The 23,875-nt window shown below is 38.8% G+C and overlaps 1 protein-coding gene across 4 annotated transcripts in view; it reads right to left on the bottom strand.

The window, feature by feature from the left end:
- Positions 1 to 1,669: 1,669 nt before the first annotated feature.
- The window catches only part of LOC111563379 (polycomb protein SCMH1), a 59,624-nt gene continuing 37,418 nt past the window's right edge, over positions 1,670 to 23,875 (bottom strand). Inside the window, exons 1-17 of one of the 4 annotated variants that reach the window (XM_023262427.3) lie at positions 19,614 to 19,766; positions 18,847 to 18,979; positions 17,304 to 17,372; positions 16,940 to 17,017; positions 16,616 to 16,686; positions 16,266 to 16,500; positions 15,548 to 15,636; positions 15,029 to 15,275; positions 10,646 to 10,890; positions 9,541 to 9,732; positions 8,644 to 8,770; positions 8,117 to 8,317; positions 7,585 to 7,755; positions 6,806 to 6,922; positions 5,295 to 5,426; positions 3,400 to 3,527; positions 1,670 to 2,550 (exon numbers count right to left, since the gene is read on the bottom strand). In XM_023262427.3, coding sequence (XP_023118195.2) covers positions 2,431 to 2,550; positions 3,400 to 3,527; positions 5,295 to 5,426; positions 6,806 to 6,922; positions 7,585 to 7,755; positions 8,117 to 8,317; positions 8,644 to 8,770; positions 9,541 to 9,732; positions 10,646 to 10,890; positions 15,029 to 15,275; positions 15,548 to 15,636; positions 16,266 to 16,500; positions 16,616 to 16,686; positions 16,940 to 17,017; positions 17,304 to 17,328 — 2,178 coding nt within the window. In that variant the 5' untranslated portion in view covers positions 17,329 to 17,372; positions 18,847 to 18,979; positions 19,614 to 19,766 and the 3' untranslated portion in view covers positions 1,670 to 2,430. Of the gene's footprint in view, positions 2,551 to 3,399; positions 3,528 to 5,294; positions 5,427 to 6,805; positions 6,923 to 7,584; positions 7,756 to 8,116; positions 8,318 to 8,643; positions 8,771 to 9,540; positions 9,733 to 10,645; positions 10,891 to 15,028; positions 15,276 to 15,547; positions 15,637 to 16,265; positions 16,501 to 16,615; positions 16,687 to 16,939; positions 17,018 to 17,303; positions 17,373 to 18,846; positions 18,980 to 19,613; positions 19,767 to 23,875 lie in introns of those variants that run through there. The other 3 variants (XM_023262432.3, XM_023262430.3, XM_035944542.2) reach the window with 3 other exon arrangements.

Here is a 23,875-nt window from a genome sequence, read left to right as displayed (position 1 = left end):
TGGTTGACTTCACTGTGTTGAGCTGAGTTGCTTCTAAGTAATGTTGTGCCCAGTCATATACTGAAAGAAACAATGACAGTAACATTTACCAGAAACAGAGTGAACCATCAGCTCACATTATCATACAACAGAGTCCCCTTCAATCAGAAATGTGCTTTGCATGGTGTGACTTCTCTTGAAAGTTGTTCTCTTGTAAATCCCAAACATATTTGAACAAGCAAACACTTGCTCCTCGTTGGAACAGTGCCTCAGGATACAAAGTGACACACAAACAAATGGCACATAAAACTGATATTTTGCAGTCATTTCTGTAAATTACAATAAAAAAAAAAACAGATCAGTCACATTGGAAAATTAAAAACACAGCTGCAATGTGTTTATCACACACTGAAATCCATAAAATGTTAATCAAATTACTTGAAATAAATCAATCCACTGTCAGAAGAAGCATCTAAAAATGGTGTAGATTTCAAAAGACTGGCTGCCCCACCAAATTCAGTCCAAGAGCAGACTGCTATGGTTGTTATGGTTTGGGGTTTCCGCTCTGCCTTAGGGACTGTGCAGCCTGCAGTCATTGATTCAACTTTGAATTCTGCATCGTATCAAAGAGTGCTTGAAGATAATGTGAGGCCATCTGTTTGAAAGTTGAAATAGAAGTGGAACATTCGACAGGATAATGATCCTAAACACACCAGCAAATCCACAAAGGGATGGCCCAAAAAGGAGGAATAAAGGGAAAGGTCAAATCATAGCCCAGTTTTTATACTGGCATTTGAAACAGGTAAGAAAACAAAACAAACAAAAAAAAAAAACCATACAAAACATCTTGAAACTCGATGAACATTACACCAGGGTGGTCAAAAATTTTAGCAAGCTGGTATCAGAATGGTCAACCAGAATTTTTTCTGGTAAAGGAGGCACTTTCTTCCCCATAGAAGAATACTTAATCTATTGAGATATTTGCTTCATACAAAAAAGAAATTTTTCCTTGTAGTGTTCAAGTATAACCACCCTTATCTGGAAGCACTGTTTCAAAGAGGATCAAATGCTTCTAGGAGGGATAGATAGTTGAGAATTAATAGAAAAAGAAGGAATAGCTACACAGCAATATAGTAGAAATACTGACAATGGAGACAATCATATGAAGTCTTTACATAGTATAAAAATATCACTGAGGTGATCGTGTTGGGTGTACAGATGGAAATATGACCACCCTTGGTAGTACATGTCAATGAGTCCCAAGGAGAAATACTATAGCAAGGGGACATGATTTAAAAAGCTAGACAGGTTTGTACTGCCCTCTGTTGGTGAACTTTGGTTCGTGGAAGAACCCTAAGTACATGGAAACAAGCGTGTTTCTCAAAATGAAAAAAATAATGAATTCATATAAATGTAATATCTGTATGTATAGAATTACAAAGATGACAACTTTGTTACCCTGGTAAAATATTTTTTATAGTCTCAGAGTGCCAGATTCATCACACCTACATTTGCATGTGGCATTTAATCTTAACAGTGTTTGTGAAAAGGTCAAGCAAGTAACAAGGAGAAAATACTTTAATTTAAATGTGTGAACAAAACAGATTTGTGTAACGACAGCCTGTTAACACAGAAAAGTGTAAAGACGACGTAACTGCAAGTTGTGCAGAGCAATAAATAGAGGAAAAAGCTGAATTATATATTTATTGAACAATGTTTAGTATGATAGGGCTCTCCACGTAGGAATTCTAATAATATAGTATAAAAAATTAAAAAAGTACAAATAACAAAGACAAGACAAGGCATTGTAAACAACATCCAGAATAAGAGAAACAAACAGATCTCCTCATGGCAGTATTTTCAGAATAAAGTTTTTTTCCTTTCATAAAACATGTTTTTCTAACCATAATTATTAGTGTAGTTGCAAAATCGTGCCTCAAACAGAGACTAATCAAAAGAATTCCCAACTATTGGGATGAATGTAGTGCTTTTCTTTTCATTTCTTAAGGGTTTTCTTTCTTTCAGCATATCTCAACACAAAGCGTTGAAAATGGCAAAAATACAAGTCCATATATTCAGGAAGTAAAAAATATGAAATGTACAGAATAAATGTTACACAATAAAAGCAGGCCAAAAAGCCTATTACAGTTAAAATGGCCACATATGATTCTTCAAGTTATACTGAAATGCAAAACAGATGCCGGACAAGTGGGTGATCCTACGTATCCCATGCTGCCTTAGGGCTGGATTGTGCTACACAAAGTAAGTCTTCCTCATTCGATGAGGTCAGGACAGGAGTATCTATACCCAACGTTACGGTCTGATGTAAGTTGCTACATGTAAGTGGTCAGTATATGTCCTCTGTGAAGTGCATGATATACTGAACCTAGAACAGGGAGGTGGGGCGGGAGTGAAGTCCTTTGGAAGGCTGCAGCTGGTCGGCTAAACTCCTCAAGCCCGTTTTAGCTTGTCGATATGGAAGGTGAGTTTGAGGGCAGGACCCAGCTTCAAGCCCATGTATTTCATCATCATGTCACTCCGCAGCAACAGGAGCGCTTTACCATCAATCTCCTGTAGCAGATTGGGGAAGGGAAAGTTAAGAACTTTAAAACAAGTTAAGCTGCACAATTGTAATAAACAAAAAGTGATGTCTTGCGCATTTATACATCTAAAAATTCCATTTTCAGTCTACATTCTCCAATGTAGAATATAATGATTATTCTGCCAAGGAACGCGGTGGAATTACGTGATGATTGGCGTTGGCTTGTCTGTCTGTCTGTTCGCAGCATTACACAAAAGCGGACAAACGGATTTGGATGAAATTATCAGGGAAGGTCAGAAATGACACAAGGACCAAGTGAATAGATTTTGGCAGTGATGCAGCTTATAGTCTGGATACGCGCATTTGTTAAATATTTCTGTATCATTGCAAGATAGCGGCACAGCATCACTGTAACCATGGCGACAAGTGAACACTATGTCAGCTGCCTGCTAACGATCACATGATTGCGATCCTACTACAAATCAACTGCTGTAGACTTATCCATCAGAAATGACACAAGGAACATCTGATTAAATTGTGGGGTGTTTCTGAGTCCCATCAATTCCCGACACCCGCTACTTATTTAAGTCATGCGATTCAGGATCCGTACAGAACGTACACATGGATAACACACGCCTGTGCTCAGTGTAAAATCATTTTGTTTGTGGATACATCTATATTAAATGGCCACATTCTACGTTGCCGTGATTTCTGATCATCAATAACTAGTAAACAAATGCTGCATTTCTAAAAAAAAAAAAATGCTGCATTTCTGACAATGGTGTGTGGGGGAATGAACAGCCTTTGCGGAGTACTGTGCTCTTTGAGTGGTTTTCTTGTTTTAGGTATTTTATCTACTGATATGACTGAATACATACATGTTTTCTGAAAAGGTCAGCATGTGGGGCCAGCACTGGGTCAATATCTCTGATATACTGCATGACTTCCTCTACTGTCCACAGGTTGGGGTCCTGACCGCTGGGCCTTGGACTCTGCCGGAAACTACCTGAGAGAACAAAAAGCACAAACTCTGGTCCATAAGCACTGTAATTCAATGGGGTTTTCACATGCTTTTACTGTTCTAAATATAAGCATCCAGTAGTTGACCAAACACTGTAACGCCATCAGAAGAACACTACATGATGATTGAATTACAGTGGTTGAACATGTTCTCACGTATGGCCAATTTCTAGCCTGAAAGAGGAGTCAGTGAGTGCGTACGGCACAGATAGGACAGAGCAGTAAAACCTGATTTATCCTATTTAACAAAACTGCCCAATTATGGCCAAAATGATAATCATGATTATTTTGATCAATGTCATACTCTCATTTACTTATCTCAATTATTCATTAAACATAGGGGCACAATTTTTATTGCACATTATATTTTCAAGAGCACTTAAATGTTGTTCACCATTCCAGCTAATGTACAAATCTTCACATAAAAATGAAGTTGATCCTTTATCACACTGCATCTCATAGAAGCAATGTACCAAAACTAAACCAACAGAGCACTGTTCGTACTTTCAGTTTGTGTGATGTGACATGCACTGTACCACATCGCTATTATAGACAGGGACACAATGGTGTCACATTAGAAGCCTTACTCTTCGCAGCCTTCGTGCAGTCAATGTACTGCAGTCTGAGGTGTTCTTTCAGATGGTTCGATGAGTTATTGTTGTTGCATGAAAGCACAGACAGAAGCCGTATGCACTCTTTATATATGATTTGTTCCTGCTTAACATCATTTTCCCTAAATCTAAAGTACTTCAAAACAACGGATGATCTATTTCTTAAGGACTAGCTGCTCACTTTTTGCTCCAGGAATTTGAATTTGGTTTTGCCTGTCATCGGTCTGCTGTATATTACTAGTCTATACTGCACTGAAATCACAACGTCCAAGAAATTTCTGCACAGGCTGCCGCTGCAAGGTGTGAGCCCAGCAGAATGTTGTTTCACCAAAAGTGAAGTCGAAACATCGCTCTGCAGAGGCTGGCTATTAGTTTAGTGAGTGCTTGATATGCAGTGGAGCTTTCTGTGAGCATGGTATAAACAGAGCGTAAATAGAACTGTTCACTGTTTATGTACCATGACTGCCCCTTTATCCACCACATGAAACTGCAGCAGACTGGCAGGTTTTAAAGCTATTAATACATATTATACGTAATATTTAAATTGTATCCATTCGGTAAAAATACAACTTTTGCAGCAAACACAATTGTTTTATATCTACTATAAACAGACACAACATCAAACGTTACCTTCTTATTTATTTGAATAAGGGATTTCTGGTGAAACAGCGGGGTAAAAGAGGTTAGATAGCTGACAACATAGTGGTCACAAAAATGCCGGGTTAGGGTTGTTATCTGGCAAAGTGCCACAATGAACAAATAAATATATATAAGAACACTTCATGATCCCATTACTTTGTAACATAAACTCCATGCAGTATTTCTGCTGTTAACTTCGCAATCTTCTCCATCTTACAACCCGAGGAATTACAATATGACTGCTGTCGTAATAACCTTTCAGAGCAATAAATTAATTAGTATTGTAAACTGCTGTGCAGCACATTAGTATCTGTTTAAATAACAGATTCTGTTATATAAACCAGCCTTCCTGGATGAGATTTCATTATCTCAGTATTATCAGAAGCAATACACCTACAACACAGCTCCTTGCATTTTTTAATTTAATCTGATCATCCATTTAGGAGCATTCCAATCGCTATACTGACATACTGAAATTTGCAAGTCTCAGTGGCTCTTTCTACCTGTAGAGTTGTTACGATGCAGCAGTTTGGACGGAGACCTCAGGCCAGCGGTCAGTCCCATAGCGTTTGGAGAGAGAGGGCCCTTCTTCAAGTGTTCTGGTGCAGCAACACTGTTCTCAATGAAGGACTCACCTGGGGACAAAGCAGAAGACTTACCAGTGAGGTAAAATAATCTCACAGACTTACAACAAAATCCCAAAATAACAAATGGAGCCAGCAGCCAAAAGTCAAACAATAAAAATAAAATCAGTAAAATGCCGAATGTAATAAATTTTATTACAAAAGGATATTACAAAAGGAGCACAACTGACCGACTTATTCCCTTGATATATTTCACTGCGATATGCCTGTAATACCAAGAGATACACCACAGTGAATTAAGTATGTGTTATGGCCTTCTGTAAAATCGAAAGGCCTTTTAAGGCGGATATTACCTTTTTATATAAATCTCTTCAAATATTCCATTAACTTAATTAAAATCTAAGGAAATTGAAAGGTGATTAAATGATTAACTTCCTGCCCCAGAACTTAACACCACTCACTGCCGAGCCAAGAGGTTCTCTGTTTAACTACTTCTCTTTATATGATTATACAACGTGTTACTGGAGATGTCAGAGAAGTCAATTATTAGAATTAAATGTTTGATTCAAATGTGGTGTGGCATTGGAATTGAGCGGGACTGATTATATAAATAAATACTACACATATGAGTGGAAGTCTTGTGTAATCACTGGCTTGATAATGATTTATGAATATTTCCAGTCATTTTTAACAATACACAAAAACATCCCAAAAATGAAATCCAAAGGGCAGATTGCACACATGCATGAGTTTTGCAGTGCGTATAATGTGTACTACAGAATCTGAGCCCTTTGTCACAACACAGCGTAAATGTGGGGGTGGAAAGAAGAAATAAATTCTTACTGATCAATCATTAAAAATTATTAGGAGCATCAGATGCAGGCTGGCCTCTTTCTGCTCTCTCCATGTTACCGTTCTCAAAATCCACTTCACTATCAGTAACAATAACAGCAACCTCCAGGCTAGGAACCTACCGCACCGAAATTTTCAAGTTTTGCAAAGGATGCAAAAAGGAAAATTTACCATTTAGTTTCAATTAATTTTATGTTGACTAATGTATGCTACTGTATACTGCAGGACAGTATGAAATGTAAATAAAAGCTGAACACATTAAAGTGCAAAACATCAACATGGCAAAAATAAAAAGAGGGCTTACTACCTAAGTCTTGAGTGTGACTCTAAAAGAAACTGCAGTTTTATCAAACTCTTTCATTAAGTGAAAATATTTGGTCTGTGTATTAAAGAAAGTGCAGCATGGACATAGTTAATATTTCACAAGCACAGATACACAGACAAACTAAAGGAACTACTTTTCTCCATAGTAGCTTTGAATTTTAGGAAACTCCATAGCTCTTAACTTCTGTGTATCATGATTGTCAGATAATGGATACGGATACAGAAACAGAAAAATACATAAATGAGTAGCATACCATCAGTGGAGTGCCGAGGGATTTTTGCCAGCTTCTGAGACAAGGGACTGTTGAAGTCTTGAAGGAACCGCTTTGTGCTCCGGCCTGGCGTCAGGCTGTCTCCAAAGCTTCTCCTTTCTAAAACCAGCACACATGGAGGAAGGAACAACAGTTGATACAGCTGGAGGCGACAGTGCCACGTGAAGCAAAATGGAAAAAGCTGCATGTGATAAAATCACAAATAAGAGGACTACATAGTGTACCATTTTTTTGATGTCTAACAAACATTTTCAATGCATCATACTGTGTACACATACTGTACAGAGACTTAGGGAAAACATGGTCGACCAACTTTGAATATTCATAAGATCTGATTCAAACTAATATTGGTCTTAATGCCCAAATTCAAATAAATGTACCTAAGCAATCTGACTGCTATTTGGAAGTGTTGTTGCAGCTTCAGTGCACAGATAACAATATCTAACTACCTATATCTATCTAAATATATATATATATATATATATATATATATATATATATATATATATATATTTTATATATATATATATATATATATATATATATGTATATATATATATATACACACTACCGTTCAAAAGTTTGGTGTCACTTAGAAATGTCCTTATTTTTTAAATAAAATGGTCTCTATTTATATAGTGCTTTACTATAGCTGAAACGATACCCAAAGCGCTTTACATTATACATCACATTCACCCATTCACACACACATTCACACACTGATGGCGGAAGCTGCCACTTTGTGGAATGTAGAACCTGACCTGTAGTGTATGTATGACTGTCGTAGTGTAGACCTCCTCTGGCCACAGGCTGGTTGCCAAAAAGAGGATCGCAGTGAAGGTTGTGGCAAAGTTTTTCTAAGAAGCGAAGGACGTAGGTGACGCTGCTGACAGTAGGCAGAGTGAGGGTATGTTGCTGCTGGTCAAAAAAGGCTGAAAAAGACACACACACACAAAGTATGATGAATCCGATACTCCCCAGTCAACTGTACACTTGATTGCTTTCCTAGAATAAAAGCAACATGCTACTGATCTAAGTGAGATTTACACAATGAAATATTGAAACAATACCTAAAATGACAGAATTTACACTTAACTAGGCAAGATCCTTATCTATTGAAAAGTTTTTGACCATAAACACTCTAAATAAATGATTCATGTGGTTTGATATTTATATTTTGCTGCTTCTGTCTGTTTTGGACAAACAATCATTGCCACAATAAAAAGCAATCAGTAAAACAAAGAGGAGATGGATAGAGAGTGAAATCATATTCACTTAAAAACTGGTACACACCTGAAATGACTTCACCTCCCTGTCCAGACTTGAGGCAAGAGAAGACTGTGCCCTGGTTGCGGGCAGAGTCTACACAAGCCTGGACACACTGCTGAAGAACTGAAGAGGCTCGGCCTGGCCCAAAGTGGTCTGGGAGCTTCTGGATACGCTGTTGGTCCAAATGAGGTCCCACTTTGCCGTACTTGTTTAGGTACACACACACTACAGAACAGAAAAACAAGCTGAGGAAGTTGTCTGACTGTAATCAATTAAAATTATTACTTTAATGTATTTAAATCTTGTTTCCATGAATTAATCTTTGGGGGAAAAATCCTTCTCACTTGCCAAGTTTCTCTGCTTCACAAAGACCATTCAGCGGCCGGGACAGTATTGTTTTTGTTCTACTTTGCCACCAATGTCAAGTGAAACCGAGCTTCAAACTTTGCAATTAAAGTGAGACTGTTTTGCAAATGCAGCACAAAGTGAGTGACGACAATGACAACAACTGTGTGGTGTGAACAATGTCCAGGCCTGTGGCTGTTGTGTACCTGTGGGAGCCTGTAGTGCAGAGTTGGGGATGGTGGCATTGTCCAGTGGCACAGTGCTGGTGTCAGGCTCTGGAGTGCTGCTGGTGGGAGACGTGGGGACTGGATTAGGTACCACTCGTGGTTTTCTCTGTATACAAACACACACATTAAGATTTTCCAGCATTTGTCTCTTTTGTGGTTAATTCCCATCAGTACATTTAATATGTTTACAGTAAAACATTAAAGGTGACTCTTACATTTCCAGTTATTTTTGTAATATTTTAGACTAAATAAGACAAATATAATTAAACATAATATAACAATATCAAAAGGAGGGCACATGATGATCAGTGGTTTTCCCAAGTTTACTCTAAGGACAATGTTCGGACTTGATGAGTGCAGCTACTGCATTTGGCGACATACAAACAGGATGCTGCAAACATTTGTTGTGGTCAACCGCTGTGTTTTTGTAACTTATTGTGCCTTTGAAATGGAAAAGAGCTCAATCTGCCTTACATGAAAAAAAGACATGCTGATACTTGATGACTTTACTCTAAGACACAACTAAAATAATGAAACAAATGCCTTTGCTCAATTTGATAGGAATTTAAATGCATTAGTTGCCATGCTCATTCAGGTGCTGGCAAGGTTTAAGTAATCAAGAAAGTAATGAAACCAGAGATGAGAGTGGAGTATGGCAAACAGCAAACTATCAGTTAGTTTCTGTCCAGTGAACTTAATTCAGTTAAGCAGATGAGAACAGTTAGTAATCAATAATATATTATGTGCTTAAAGAACGATACAGGACAGGTACGTTTTTCACATGGTCATCAGTGCTTCCCATGCAACCAGTTGCTATAATGTGACATTTAGTTGTCTAATGATGGCCATGATTTCATGAATGCTCAGGATGGCTACCTTGCTGCCAGGCTTGGGACCTCTTTTCTTTGGGATCTTGATAGGTTCTGCCTGAGTCTGGTCCTGCTGCAAAGCTATCCTCTGCGCCCAGTTGGCAGGCAGTCTGCCTCTGGTTCGCCCTGCGCCTGTCACTGGCCGTCCAGGTCCAGCCATGGCATCTTCCAGCCAGCCAGCTCTCTTTGCCCAGCCCAGCTGCAAACAAAGAAGAAAGAAGACACAGATGCAAATGGAGCTACCGCTTCACTGATAACGCAATCAAGGCTGCCACTGTGAAACAACTTGAGCAATGCTGTTCCAACAAGTCCAAGAAGAAGTCTGATATGTCATATCTGACAACTAAACAATTGTTTTATGTAAGGGCTACCTCACATCTGGTCTTAATGATTTATTGTTAATCGACTAATTGCTGTTCAAAAGTTAACCAATTAAAAATATTTTAAGTGATAAGCAAAAGATGAGACATAGTTTAACTGGCACTGCAGATTTCCTGTAGTGCCTGATTGCACCATCAGGTGGAGTCCTTTACTGTTTGATGTTTTAAAATAATACGTGTTTGTTGACTGGCTGTAAGGGTTGCATAAAACAAGAGTGCCTAACTATGGCAGTTAAAAAACGGAGTCTGCAGGTTGTCTGGTTTGCTATCTACCTGGAGCTCATGCTTTCACTAACCTATAAAATGTCTGTCTGTCAGCAGAGAAAGTGGCGGCAGCTGCTAATGCTGCTAAAGTTAAGGAGTAACAGGACTCCTCAACATTGAAATTTAACTGATGAAGTGCATCCTCAAAATTCTGCTCTAAGCATAAAGGAGTAAATACTGACATATTTCTTGCACTGATACAGTATTTGTGGACATCTGTTCCAGCTGAGCAGCTGTTTGCAGCAGCTGCACTCATGATAACTAGAGTGAACAAGTCACTCCATCACGTAAACCAGGTATGATATAAAACCTCTGTAAAAAGATAATGCAACGTGTTACTTACTGTGGAACTATCCACATAGCTTTGAACCAGATGTAAAAAGGAAAAATGTTTTTTTTGTAAATTAAACTGGCAATTAAGGGCAACTGTCTGTCCTTGATAGTATCTCTAAGCCACTTCATGCTTACCTTACTGCCAGGCTTGGGTCCGCGTTTCTTGGGGATCTTAATGGGCTCCAATTCTTTGCCTGACTGGATGCTCTGTGGTCCCAACGCTGGGCCTTTCTGACTCCAAGGCCCTGTCGCTTTGGTTTTCCGGCGGCCTGGCTTACGTCCTCTCTGACCTGGAGGTCTGCCCACCGTAGGGGTGGGATGCATGGCTGGACTCTCCACACTTCCGTCTGTCAGTGCCCCGAGGCTCTTAGGCAACACTACTGAATGGGCAAAGATGGACAGAAACACAAGGGTAGCTGTGTAAAAATCTGTTGCATGACAATAAAATAAGATATGAATAAATTAAGAATTAGCTACTTGTTGCCTATTTATGCATATATTTCTTCAACAGCATGCATATTGAATCTAAAATCTTGACTACCTTATGCAGTTGTACCATGCGAACGACAGGAGTAACGGATATCTGTCCGTTCAAAATCCTAAATAAACTTCATCACATACCTGCCATGTAATATGTACTTGACATTCCCACAAGGCAGAATGAGTCACGTACTCGACTCCACACATATTTAAGAAGCCTTTGTGCTGTCAGCTGAAATGCCCTTAACTGACTCCAGTTGCAGTCAACCAAGAAGCAAGGTGAGTCATACACAGACATTAGACATTCACTGGATGTGGCATATCAAATATCACCATCGCTTACTTATTCTAGAGATACATTTCTTCGAGGCTGAACAACAAATAATGTACCACATTTGTACAAGTTGTGGTAACATTTTAAGAAATACTTTTCTTTCTGTTTGCTTAGTGTAAAACTAAATCCAGACTGTTCATTACCATGGACAGTATATACAGACATTTTACATTCATAACACCCAAACTTCTCTCTGCGGCAGAGAAGGTCAAACATTTTCAGCAGTGAAAGTGTGCTCCTCCCTTGAACTCTCTCCTCATTCAGGTTTCAGCCTGAGGACATCTCATTGCGTCTCGCAGACTGCGCAAGTGTGGATCAGTGAGAGGGTGAACAGGTAGAAAGAAAAAACTGGGCAATAGGTTACATCAAGATGTGTATGCTCCCAGTTGCCTCTGTAAGACTGCCCAATTAGTGAATTTAAACCTTTCAGTGAAGCCTAAAGGTTTGATTGCCTTTTTTTCTACATAAAAATGAGGTCACAGTACTCAAACTCCTGAAGAAATGGAATGTTATGTGACTTCTCTACATGGTAGTAAAATGTAGAGGAGAAAGTAATGGATGTATCTATTAATTGTGATATGACATCATCACACCAGTGTGTCTTGAGGCCTGGGTGTGTGCACTTTTTTTTGAGGTGCTCAAGCACTGAAAATTGATATTTTAAAAATTCCACAGCCATAAGAATTTCCAGATTTAGTTCCAATTACTCTGGACAATCCGCAAGACTCCACATCTCTTGGGCTTTTTTTTTTGCATACCGTATTTCCAGTGAAAACTGCTCACTGCCAGGTCTGAGGATATTATTAACAGGGATGTTGCTTCTGTGTAATTGAACAAATCCATCCATCCACCTCTCTTTTACTGGAGTGGTGGAGGCAATCTCAGAGATATCTCAAAACCTGAGCAAAAATAGCCAGATAACACTCAAAGTATGAGGGGAAATTGCGGTGGGTACAATGTACAACAGTGCAGTGTTGTATTGTGAAATCAAACAAGCCTGCATGAACTGTGATCCATAACAACCAACAAAAAAGGGGGGAAACAAGGACTGAAAGTTATAAAGCAAGAAAGGTAAAGGAGGAAAAAAAGTTAAAAAAAAAAAAAAAAAACAACTGGTAATTAAAGATCTTTTTTTTTCCTATCTTTGAAACCCTCCTGGCTTGGATATAGAGAAGGAATGTGGGAATGCTCTAAAAGCCTGAGGATTAAACCTTAATAAAGAAACAGGCTGCTGAAAATTGTTTGAGGGACCAAAATTTTACCTCCCAAAAATGCATCAATAAAACACACACCTTTCTTCTGGATAAGGAGTATTTCAGGACATAAACCATAGGAGAAACCAGCACATGGCAACAGTATTGAGAGACAGCCTAAGTTAAACACATAAGAACAACCAAGCAAACCCTGTGCTTTCCATAAGCCGTCACAGCTGGCAAAACCTCAAGAATGTGTGCATGCAATAACAACTGCACAGAATTAAAAAAACACAATATAGTGTGGATATTTCACCTCAAATGCACCTGCAAGCCTACACTCACTCACACACAACACAACTAAAATACACTGGTATTCATCCTGGATCACCCAAGACAGATTTGAGTGGAGCAGCCACGTTCATTAGCAGAGTCTTGGCCCGTGGGGTTGTATTTATTAAACACACTTTCACACGGCACACCAATCAATGCACAGCTCAGTCTGTAGGCTATTGCTGCTTTTCTTAGGGGAGTCACTGTGAAGCTAAGAAAAAAAACAAGATACATGATTGATCCTGAACAGATTGGATGAATCCAAGATAATATGTTTAAAGGTTTAAGGAGCTTGAGGTTACAATCAATCGCAGTGCCTATAAATGCAGCCAAACAAACGCATAACAAGCAAACCCTTGTTTTTTCCCTCTCCCCTGAGCGCGAGGAGTTCACCGAGTTCACAAATCCACCACAGCCAGTTTCACATTACAGCAACATAACTTCTCGAGAGCTTTCAACGTATCACTCTATGACTGCCTTTCTGTAATTTCATTCATTTTACTCACCCTCTTGCTTAAAAGAAAGTCAAAAAGTGTGTGGTTGTCTGCACAGCTGTCCTCAGATTCACCCTCTCCTCCTGCCCTGTCCTCCTCTCCCACTCTTCCTCTGTATTGCTCCTCCTTGCTTTCTTTTTCCTCCCCTCTCTTCTTCTCTCCTCCCACCCTCTGCCGACAATGTAAACAATCCACCTTTCACAGCATACGCCTGTCTTTTCTCTAAGTTTATATCCCGTCTTTTCACTTAATTCTTTCGAAGGTGTCTAATCAGACTCTGGTAACCAGGGTGCCAGCAAGAGGCCTGTGGAGGGGCACCCAGGCTCGTTTCAACCACGTCATGGCCTGACTCTGCCAACTGGGTGAGTGCCAGGCCTTGATAAACCACTAGCAGGCTACAAAGACATGTCCTGCCTCCCCATTTCCCTCCTTCCTTCCACTAGTTCAGATGCCGTGGATTCAACAGATGAGGACAGTTGACCTTGTGACTGATCCTTGTGTCAACTTCTTCCTTTTATGTTTCTTATTGAACAAATTGCTTACTCTCGTTCTCAGCTCCAGTTTTGACTCTTGCTTTTGGTTCTTGTTGGAATAAAGTTAACACGGCTACTACTTCTTCTAACATGCTACAGCTTTGAGACACAAGTCAGTGAAGGATTGTAAGTTGTTTGCAAAATGGAAAAACGAAGAAACAATATATCACGATGAACTGTTAGCTGTCAGATGCATTGTAAACAGTGCTTTCAAAAAAAAGTAAAACCACAGGAACCGCCTCCTGTAGGATTTTACAAACTGGACTGGATGTTTGTGGATATTCAACACTATTTTTGCAAATACCGTTCTAAAAAACATACTATCTGGAGAGAGATTTCAAACTATAAGGAATTACAAATAACATCACAATGACTTCATCAGCTGTTTCTACTTCAGACAGATGATGTACTGACACGACAGTGAACCAAATAACTTCACAAATACCACATAAAGTGTAAAGCTAAAGCGGTACATGTTGATGAAATCAGCTCATTACCGAACATAAGTACATTTTCTGTAACAAGTCCTTGATTTTAAATGCAAAATTAAATTTTAAAAAATACATTAATTAATTAAAAAAGTAATACTAATAAAAACATCTTGTCATGCAGCGGATTCACTCTGTAAGTGGGCGCCAGATCTATTTAGATGTACAAAATGAAAGTAATATTGCTAGACTGTAATGCAATCTAATACATAAATAAATAATGCCTCAATGAAAGTTATAAAGTGTAATTTCTGTTCAGATTTAGTCGTGGATCTTAATTCAAATCTATATATATGTACACTGTGTGTGTCTAAGATACATTTTTTTGAATTTGGTTGAATAAATTAATTTGCATACATAAATAAATCTAACAAAGTAACCATATGCAATGTGTATGTCCAACGTGTTCTACTTATTCTCAAAGACCAAACCTTTGCTAAAGATCAGGCCTCTGTTAAAGATGACTGGAGCTATGATGTGAATGTTATGAAGTCACCACTCTCACACTGTACTACAGCGGAGTCAGGAATTCCTGCAACCTATAGCACCAAATGTGGGCAAAGCAAAACCAAAATAATCTGCAGCTTTAGCTACGATTGAGGGTCAGACAGTGCATGACACCATACCCATGCAAAACTTTCTGCCTACTGTTGAGGTCCAGACCTTTGGTGCCGGGTGGTTGAAGGTTGTCTCCAGTAAGGGCACACCACCCAACGGGGAAGATGTCTCGTGAGTCGTAGCGACAGTAGTAATCAAAGGCTCCCCGCCACCCATCGAAGGTAACCAGCACCTCGACACCACGCAGCGCACCTACTGTGGCTGGGCAGATAAAGTGGGGATTTTTGCGGTCGACCGCCTCCAGCTTCATGCCCACCTGGAAGGAATTTTGCTCTGGGGCAGGAGGCTCCTGCTGGAAAATATGAAGACAAAGGGTCATCTATTGAAGTCGGCATGCTAGAATATCTGTGCATTCATTTGTACTGGGGAAGCACTGTAAAAATCACATAAATGCTGATGAACTTTGGCAAAGTGATCAGTTCATAACTGTACCATACAAAAGTTTCTTGTAAACTGTAGTATAAATGAGTAATAATAACTACTAAATAAACACGCCTATTTTCTGATACAGGATAGCAACTGCTTTTTCAGATTACTTTGAGCTTGTGAGAATTGCACAGGTACCTTGTGAAAGATGCGAGAGGGAGCCATCTCAGCTCCATTTAGTGTTTTCAGAAGGAACATGGGCCAGGAGGACGCATTGAGACGAAAACCTGAAAAAATTGGGAAATTGTTGTCATAATTACACCAGCTTTGAAATGCAAGGATTAAAAGATAGCCACTGTACTAAAGTATCTATCTATCTATCTATCTATCTATCTATCTATCTATCTATCTATCATGTGAAATTTTTTCTGCAAATATCTGATAATTAATTGTTTTTCTGCTGGTATATGGATGTAAACTAATCTTGCAAAACAAGGCATTTTAAGATATCATCTTTGCTCAGCGCAAATAAGAGGACCATGATTTTCACTATTTTGTGATCCTTCATTAACCAAGCAATGAATCATGAGAATAATCAGCAAGTTTATCTATGCTGAACAGACTAATTCATTTGTTGGAACTAAAACAACATTTTGTGGTAATAGTGTAAATAGTCAGATTAAGAGGTGGCTTTCAAAGATGTTTAACTGGTTTATTTATTACCCTTATTACCCTTATACTGTACATTATCGATATGACACCATCAGTGACTGACATCTAGTGGACAAATTAAAACATTTTCTGTATAAAAAGGACAATGTATTATAAAGTCAGTGAACAAGCAAAAGCAATGTTGTTTTTAAAACACAGCATAAGAAACGACAGTGTTTAAGTGTTCCTGTGTTTGTGCATTTACCTAGTGGTGGCTGCAGCATGCCTCCATTCTTTTCACAATTGCCAATAGGCTGGATTTCTGAGGAATCCACCAGACGCCAGAAGTCATTCTTATTGTCAGATCCATCCAAGCGCAGCCGAAGCCGTGAACCTGTCAGGCCTACCACTGTGGCGATGCAGGTGGACGTGGTGTTCCGCGGGTCCTGGGCCTCTAGCTTCATACCCGCTTTGAACTCATTAACTGGTGGTGTGAGGCTCTAGATGGTTATAATAGACAATTATTAATTATTAGTTAGAGTGGCAGCCAAATAACAGCAGCAGGGCAAGAACTTTATGCTTAAGTGAAGATGGGTAAAAAATGATACACCTCACCTGTTTGAAACATGAAGCAGGTGCAGCAACAGCACCCGTCTCTTTCAAGTATTTCTCCCAACTGAAGTGCCCTGCATAAGAGCAAGAGGAGTTAGAAAAACAGAGTTAAGATGTATTAGATGCATATGGTTTGATAAATGTTCTATATGTGATTTAATACATTGTTTAGTCAAAGAAAAGAGGCATTGGCCTAAAATCTGTTACTAACATTTGTAGCAAACTGTATTCCCTTGATCAAAGAAAACACTGAGGGAAATCTTTGAGCACTATTCCTGTTTGAACAACATGTACTTCATAAATCACTAGGTATCCTGACTTATTTACCTTGATACTGTGAGGGCACACGGGAGGGCCTTCCACTCCGGGCATGCTTGATCCTTCGAACATCTTTCCACTCTATAGCTAGAGAGAGGCAAGAAGGACAGAATAAGCTCTCAGCTATGGGTAATTTTCTCATCAGTCAATACCTTGCAATACCTGCCACTATCACTATTCCAAACAGTGGCCGGGATTACAGGACTATTACAAGATAATACATGAATCTGTCTGAGGAGAAAACAGTAAAAGGATCGGTTAGAATGAATATAAACTAAAATCTGTCACATTTCTAGCCGCGCCTACAAACTATTACGAGTATGTGTTAGGAATATTTGGAGAAAATGAAGTTATCAAACTGAGAAATGTTTACCTTTCTGTGGCACAGGTTTCCTCATGCTCCAACAATACAGACCGACTAACAACACAACAGTGGCCTCCACTGCAAAGACAAGAAAACATGCATAAAAGGTAGTTATGTAACGGCTACGCTAAACCTTAGGACTCTTGATTAGGATTATTATTGGCATTTTAGTCATGATGACAAAATTTCAAAGACATTTAACATAGAAGATCACTGATAAGTTTGGAGAAAGTACAACTGACTGATAACTTTAAAGAATACATTTGAAAGGGCACACAGTCTTAAAAGTCACTGATCTGCTGGTGTGTCAGTTACTACAACCTTATTCCTGTACAGCCTAACATTTTTATTTTTTAAACATTATTTAACTTAATTTAAAATTCTAATGGATGTCCTAAGCATTCAAAAATGCCAAATAATTCAGATTTAATTTGGGAGAGATATGTTTACAAAGGCACAAGACAGGTAGTACACTTCCATTTGAATGAATATTACATTCATTAAAATATTCAGTATAGAGAGACACATATGATATTGCAAGATGATGTGAATGTATCAACATAAACTTATTTATGGGCCAAAAGGAAAACCTAATGATTATGAAGTTAACAAAAGGATAGTGAAGAGTGCAAGAGCTTCTATTAACTCAAACTACTCATTGCAAAAAAATAAAAAATACTAATAAATTTCGGTACAATAATTAGGCCATTACATAGAAATTGTACTCCTATGTTTCTAATGAAAAGCAGATGCCTGTGCTTGTTATCTATTGCAGCTTAGTGGCCATCTCACCTGAGGCAAGCATGGGGTCATCATGGGAAGCCGTCAAACCCAAGATCGTGCCAAAAAGGCACAGATTTCACTTACTTTTTCAAAGTTTCAGTATTCATTTTAAGATCAAAATCTACTAAAGCCCCTTGATGTACTGACTGCACATGTGGACAGCTGTTAATCTAATGGAGGTGCCAAAATCAAAAGGACTTCTCACTATTAAACAGCACACACTAAAATTGACTTCTCACAGCATGATTATTACTGTCATTCCACACAACTTTAATCAAATTATTTCATGCACAATTTAGAATACTGCCTCCTGATTACAGAAAAATGAGTATTCCTCATGTTGCTACAGTTACTGCTCAGAATGTTTACAAGATTTTATACCATCAGTCATTAGACAAGGGTTTAGAGAAGAGGCTCAGTGACCCCTACAACCCAAATCCTTGTTCTCCATTACCAAGCAGACTCCACATGCAGGTCATTGGGTCAAACTGATACAAACAAGTGTTTATATCGGTAGCTGTTTCAACAGTTACACAGTCCCCACAGTCCAATTCGATATTTATGAGACAGAATACACCCAACCAATCAGCAGTACAACACAGTGACTGTAAAATAAAAGAAACCATGCCCAGGCTATAAACAAACCCTTTACTATGAGTGCTGTAATAAACTAGCCAAGCCTGCGTTACAACTCTTCTGTATCGGAGCAATGACAAGAGGAGTGTAGCTCTGAGTAGGTAAGGGGGCTGTTCATATAAACACAGCTTACCTTAAAACTTCATAACCGTTAGCTGCGGCGTTCCTCCTCTCCGGATGACTTCCCTTTCAATAGAAGTGCGCCTTTTTCCTCCGCCAAAGGGGATGGCGTCCAAATTAAAGCGACCCCCTCCCTGTTTTCAAGGCTGGGAAAGTGACAAGGGGACTGGCGTTAGAGCGCTCGGCAGGTACGCATTCCCCCTGTTGCTAGCACACTGTTGACTGTTGAAAACTCTCACTTAGCACCACGTGTCTTGACATCTCCACGGGAGGCTATGTGTCTATTTATAAACAAAACGCCGTGGCTCAAATTGCTCGAAATGTGTTGAGCTCCATTCAAACCACAGTGCCAACACACGGGACCATCTTTCCCCGCTCTCTCTGGCGCTCCATTTGCATTAGCGCTGGATGTTCATTTACGTGACAGCGGCGCTAATTGTGTTATTGCACTGGGTTACGGGCAAATGCTACGGTATAAATCTGACAAAAAAAACCCCAATTAGTGAGTTGAAGTAAAAACGTGCACGTAGCCAGTGCAGCCGCGCAGACATCCCATCCAGCACACTATGCTACGCACGGCTACACACAGACATGCCCACTGCCAATGATGCTAACGTTAGCATGCTAGGCGGCTCGCTAGCTCGTTGACCTGACTATAAATATTAGCATTAGCAAAACGGGAGCACACCAGCACAGCGCAGTTAGCTAGCGGTAATCTGGGCTCTACGCTGTAGCCGAGCGTAAAAGCAGACGTTGCTCGGTGTATCCGAGGATGTTTACCTTGCTTTGTAACGTGTGTATTTGTTTCTGATGTGGATTTTATCGCTTGTCCGCCATGTTTTTTTCTACACGATGAGGAGGGGGTGTTTTGCCAACATTTCTTGTTGGCCAGTCAGTCAGGCAGGCGGGCAAGCTCAGCTGAGTGAAGGGAGGGGACAAAACTACGACCACTGGTGGCCAAAAGGAGATATTGTCAGTACGAACCAAAAGAAGCGATATGAAAATGTAAAAATGTGAAGCCATTTATTATTGTTATTTTTGAAAATACTCTGAGGTAAACAATAAAAACATGCAACTATCTATTATTGTTTCTACTCCAGTAACAACATCTATTGTGCTGACACATATGTAACAACATATATTGTTATTGTTTTTCCCTCTGGGGATTAATAAAGTCTGTCTAAGTCTATATATGGTACACTTTGTTCATTATCATGTACTGCAACAACCTGTATGTACTGCACTTTATAAGAAGTCTGTCTGTCTATCTATCTATCTATCTATCTATCTATCTATCTATCTATCTATCTATCTATCTATCTATCTATCTATCTATCTATCTATCTATCTATCTCTTTATTTGATAGGGACAGTGCACATTAATGAACGTCTGTTTAGACAGCAATAGACGTAAATATGCCAGATTATAGCAACAGTAATTTACATCCGCGTTTCCTAGGCAGGTAAAAAAACAAAACAAAACAGTGAAACACAGGACAATAGGTCACAATAAAAACACATTACAAAAACTACACAAAGAAAACATAACAGTGAAACACAGGGCAATAAGTCACAATAAAAGGTCAACAGGTCACAATAAATGTTATCTTACTGGCCTTCACAGAAGGAGCATCTATCTATCTATCTGTCTGTCTGTATGTATATATATATATATATATATATATATGTGTGTGTGTGTGTGTGTGTGTGTGTGTGTGTGTGCGTGTGTGCGTGTGTACACAAAAGGCAATTACACATACTTTTGAACTTGAAAACATCCAATCAACATTTGTTTGAATTATATATAAAATGAGATGTCTAACGTATTCATTCGCCACTTCATTTCACTAAAGTCATTCCCTACTTCAAGCTAAAGGAAAAAGTACGATACAAGTTTAGGAATATTCTCCTTCAAAAACATCAGTTTCAACAAAGGAGTTTTCTTTTTCTAATCATGTGTTAACAAATGTGTCAGGCAGAAAACATCTGCAGTCCAGTGGGCCTGCAGTGAGTATTCATCGTGTATTTCTTGTTAGTTACTCTCCTCGTTTAGACCCTGATAATATCATATTTTAGAATAAGCTTATGACAAATCAACCATTTATGATAATAGTGTGACATTTCCTTCAACATTTTACACACTCCTACATCCTCTTGCAGAAATTGTAACCCTGTAGGCACAGTTTGCTGATAACTATTACACAGACGTGTATATGAAAAATATGCACAGTTTTCCATTTGTTTGAACAAAGACTAAACTATATAGCATCTACTTGTCTGTACGCAGAGTTGACTATACACGTATGTTTGCTTATCATGACCTCTTGAACAATCACAGTAAATGCTGTTGGTAATCTTTGTGTGGATCTTCATTATATGGGTACACTTTCTAATATTTAAATTTTAATTGAGGATCCAGTGTTCTGCCTTTTTCTGATTACTGCTATTGCTCTTTTTTTAACCTATTCTCCATAAAGCAATATCCTTCAAAATGCTCTGCTTTGATTCTGATGTTGCCGCCTCTCTAAATCTGTAGTCACTTGTGGGTTTAAGCAATGTCTCACCCTCAGCATTATCTGATTGGTTATATGTCATGAATAATAGCATAAAATCACAGAAGGACAAATGTCAAATCGTTTCTTAAAATTAAATACATGCAAAACAGAAATAAACACAGGTATTTAAACATGGTTTGTGTTGGAGTTTGTGTAATTATTAATTTTGAGACCCACATTTCCATTTTTACTGCAACTGTATTAGTTCCAAATGTCAGTTTTTAGTCCTGTAATCAGTCAATCTCTAATATACAGCTATTTTTCATACTTAGTGTAAATGACTTTCTTTGATGACTTATGTAGACTTTTAATATCCTTTTGTAAACCATGAGATATTAATGATGAAACAACAAAAATGTGGAAACATTAACATACTGTCAATCCACGCATTAAACAATTTTCCAGCAAGAAGCTATTTGGCAAGCATTGAGACTTAGACTTAAATCAGATATCACACTTTAACAATAAAGTGCATAGCAACATACTACAGTGTTTACAGACTGTGTTACATTCTAACCAACAAGCAACTGAATATGCTGGCACAAATGCTACAGAAATAGAGAATTTTAGTTCTATGTACTTCTTCTGTTTGAAATGAAATAGCTTATTAATAGTAAGCAGTCAGTTTATTGTACATTGTTAATAACCATGATAATTAATTTATCACAAGAATATTACAATAAGACAAATAAGGGGAATTTTAGCATACGTTGATACTGCAGCAGCACAGAGCACTGCTCTAGTTTCATTTAAACTGTGCTCTAGTTTTGGGTGTTTAACTAAAAATGTGGGATATTTGCCTTGAGCATACCATGAATAAAATTTGATTATCAATGCACACAACATTTAACTTATTTACTATTGTTACAGTTAAGATTATTGTAGCATTTTGAACCAGAATCATTGCAATATCATAATCCATCTATCCATTATCTATACCTGCTTTATACTGTAGAGAGTTGCAGGGGGTTGGGGCTCGTACCGGCTTACACTGGGCAAGAAGCAGGGTACACCCAGGACAGGTTCCCAAGTCCATTGCAGCTAATTTTGAATTGCTAATAAGCCTACCATGTATGTTTTTGGACTCTGGGAGAAAGTCAGAGAACCCAGTTCATGCAGGCATAGACAGGACACACAAACTCCATCTAGAACGGCCCCAGCTGACCAGCAGGTTTGAACCCATAACCGTCTTGATATGAGGCTGCAGTGCTAACCAAAGTATCACCATCCCACTATAAACATCAGAATGCATACAAGTAAAGAAATGTTATTTTTCAAATATGACAAAATTCACACATCCTGGAGAAAATTCAGAAGAAAACATCACTGAGATGTAGCATCCTCGTAGTAGTGAAATAAAGATGGCACAGTGTAATATCTACAAAGATATTCCAGATAAATTGTGAAGGTATGAAAAACTGAAATAGGGGCCATTTGGTAATGCCATGCCAATTAAGTCTGCGTAGCAATTTTCACTATGTGATTTGGAGAAACACCCAGCCGTTCAATTGTGTTTAATGGTCACCTGGCAGCACTGCTAATGCCCATTTCAGCCTACGCTGGGCAGGCCATAGCCTAGTGGCCCTCTGCACCCCAGGCAATTATGTTTGGTTTCACACGGTGAAAAGGGTTAATTGGCAGCGCCCACGTGCCTGATTGGACCTGTTTCACGCTTGTCAGCCTTCATCGCATCAAAGGAAGCCCCAGTCCACCAGCACCGTTATTAGGCCATGCAGTAATACACATGCACACACACCTCATAGACATGCACTGTACACATATTCTGTATTTGAATTTGACACTCTCTTGAATGTACATATGTGGAGGAATAAACATATATGCATACATCCTCCACACATACACCCTACATGCACACAAACGCACACAACACACAGAGAAACACACTCAATATTGTACCACCACATTAGTATTCACCATGCTCATGCAAAAACATGTGTGTTCACACCAGCATGGACTCAGGCGTTATGCAAATCACCGTGGACGATTCTAACTGGTATCACTAGGGGTCAGTGTTGTTTTATACAAAGCAAGGCCAAATAATTCTGATACTCTTGTTGCTTCCTACTTATCACTTCATCATGTATTGGAGCTTTCCTCTGACCACAGCATGGCAACACTTATCTTTGCACCTCACTGTCATTTAAAAACTTCTAGGGCAATGATGATTATGAAACTTTGTCTTTTCAAAACACATTTTTTTCTTTTGTTATTTTAAATTCACTGATATCTTTAAACGTTTCTTTATTAGATGCATTGGACAATTCAGTGTTTGATACATTCTCTGCCTGTGTTTCTGTAATTTTAGGCAAACCAAGTGTTGTCAAGCCATGCCTGTAAACTGCGTCCTTGTCTGTTTGTCAGGGTCTCCATGTGTTTCTAGTTTTTTTTTTTATTAATAAGGCTTCAACCACTGAGCCACTGGCAGTCTATGAAAGCCCATCAGCCATTATACAAGCTAGTTTCACT

Source organism: Amphiprion ocellaris, chromosome 9, assembly GCF_022539595.1.
Source record: "Amphiprion ocellaris isolate individual 3 ecotype Okinawa chromosome 9, ASM2253959v1, whole genome shotgun sequence".
Classification (NCBI taxonomy): Eukaryota; Metazoa; Chordata; class Actinopteri; family Pomacentridae; genus Amphiprion; species Amphiprion ocellaris.
This window is presented reverse-complemented; position numbering and strand designations above follow the sequence as displayed.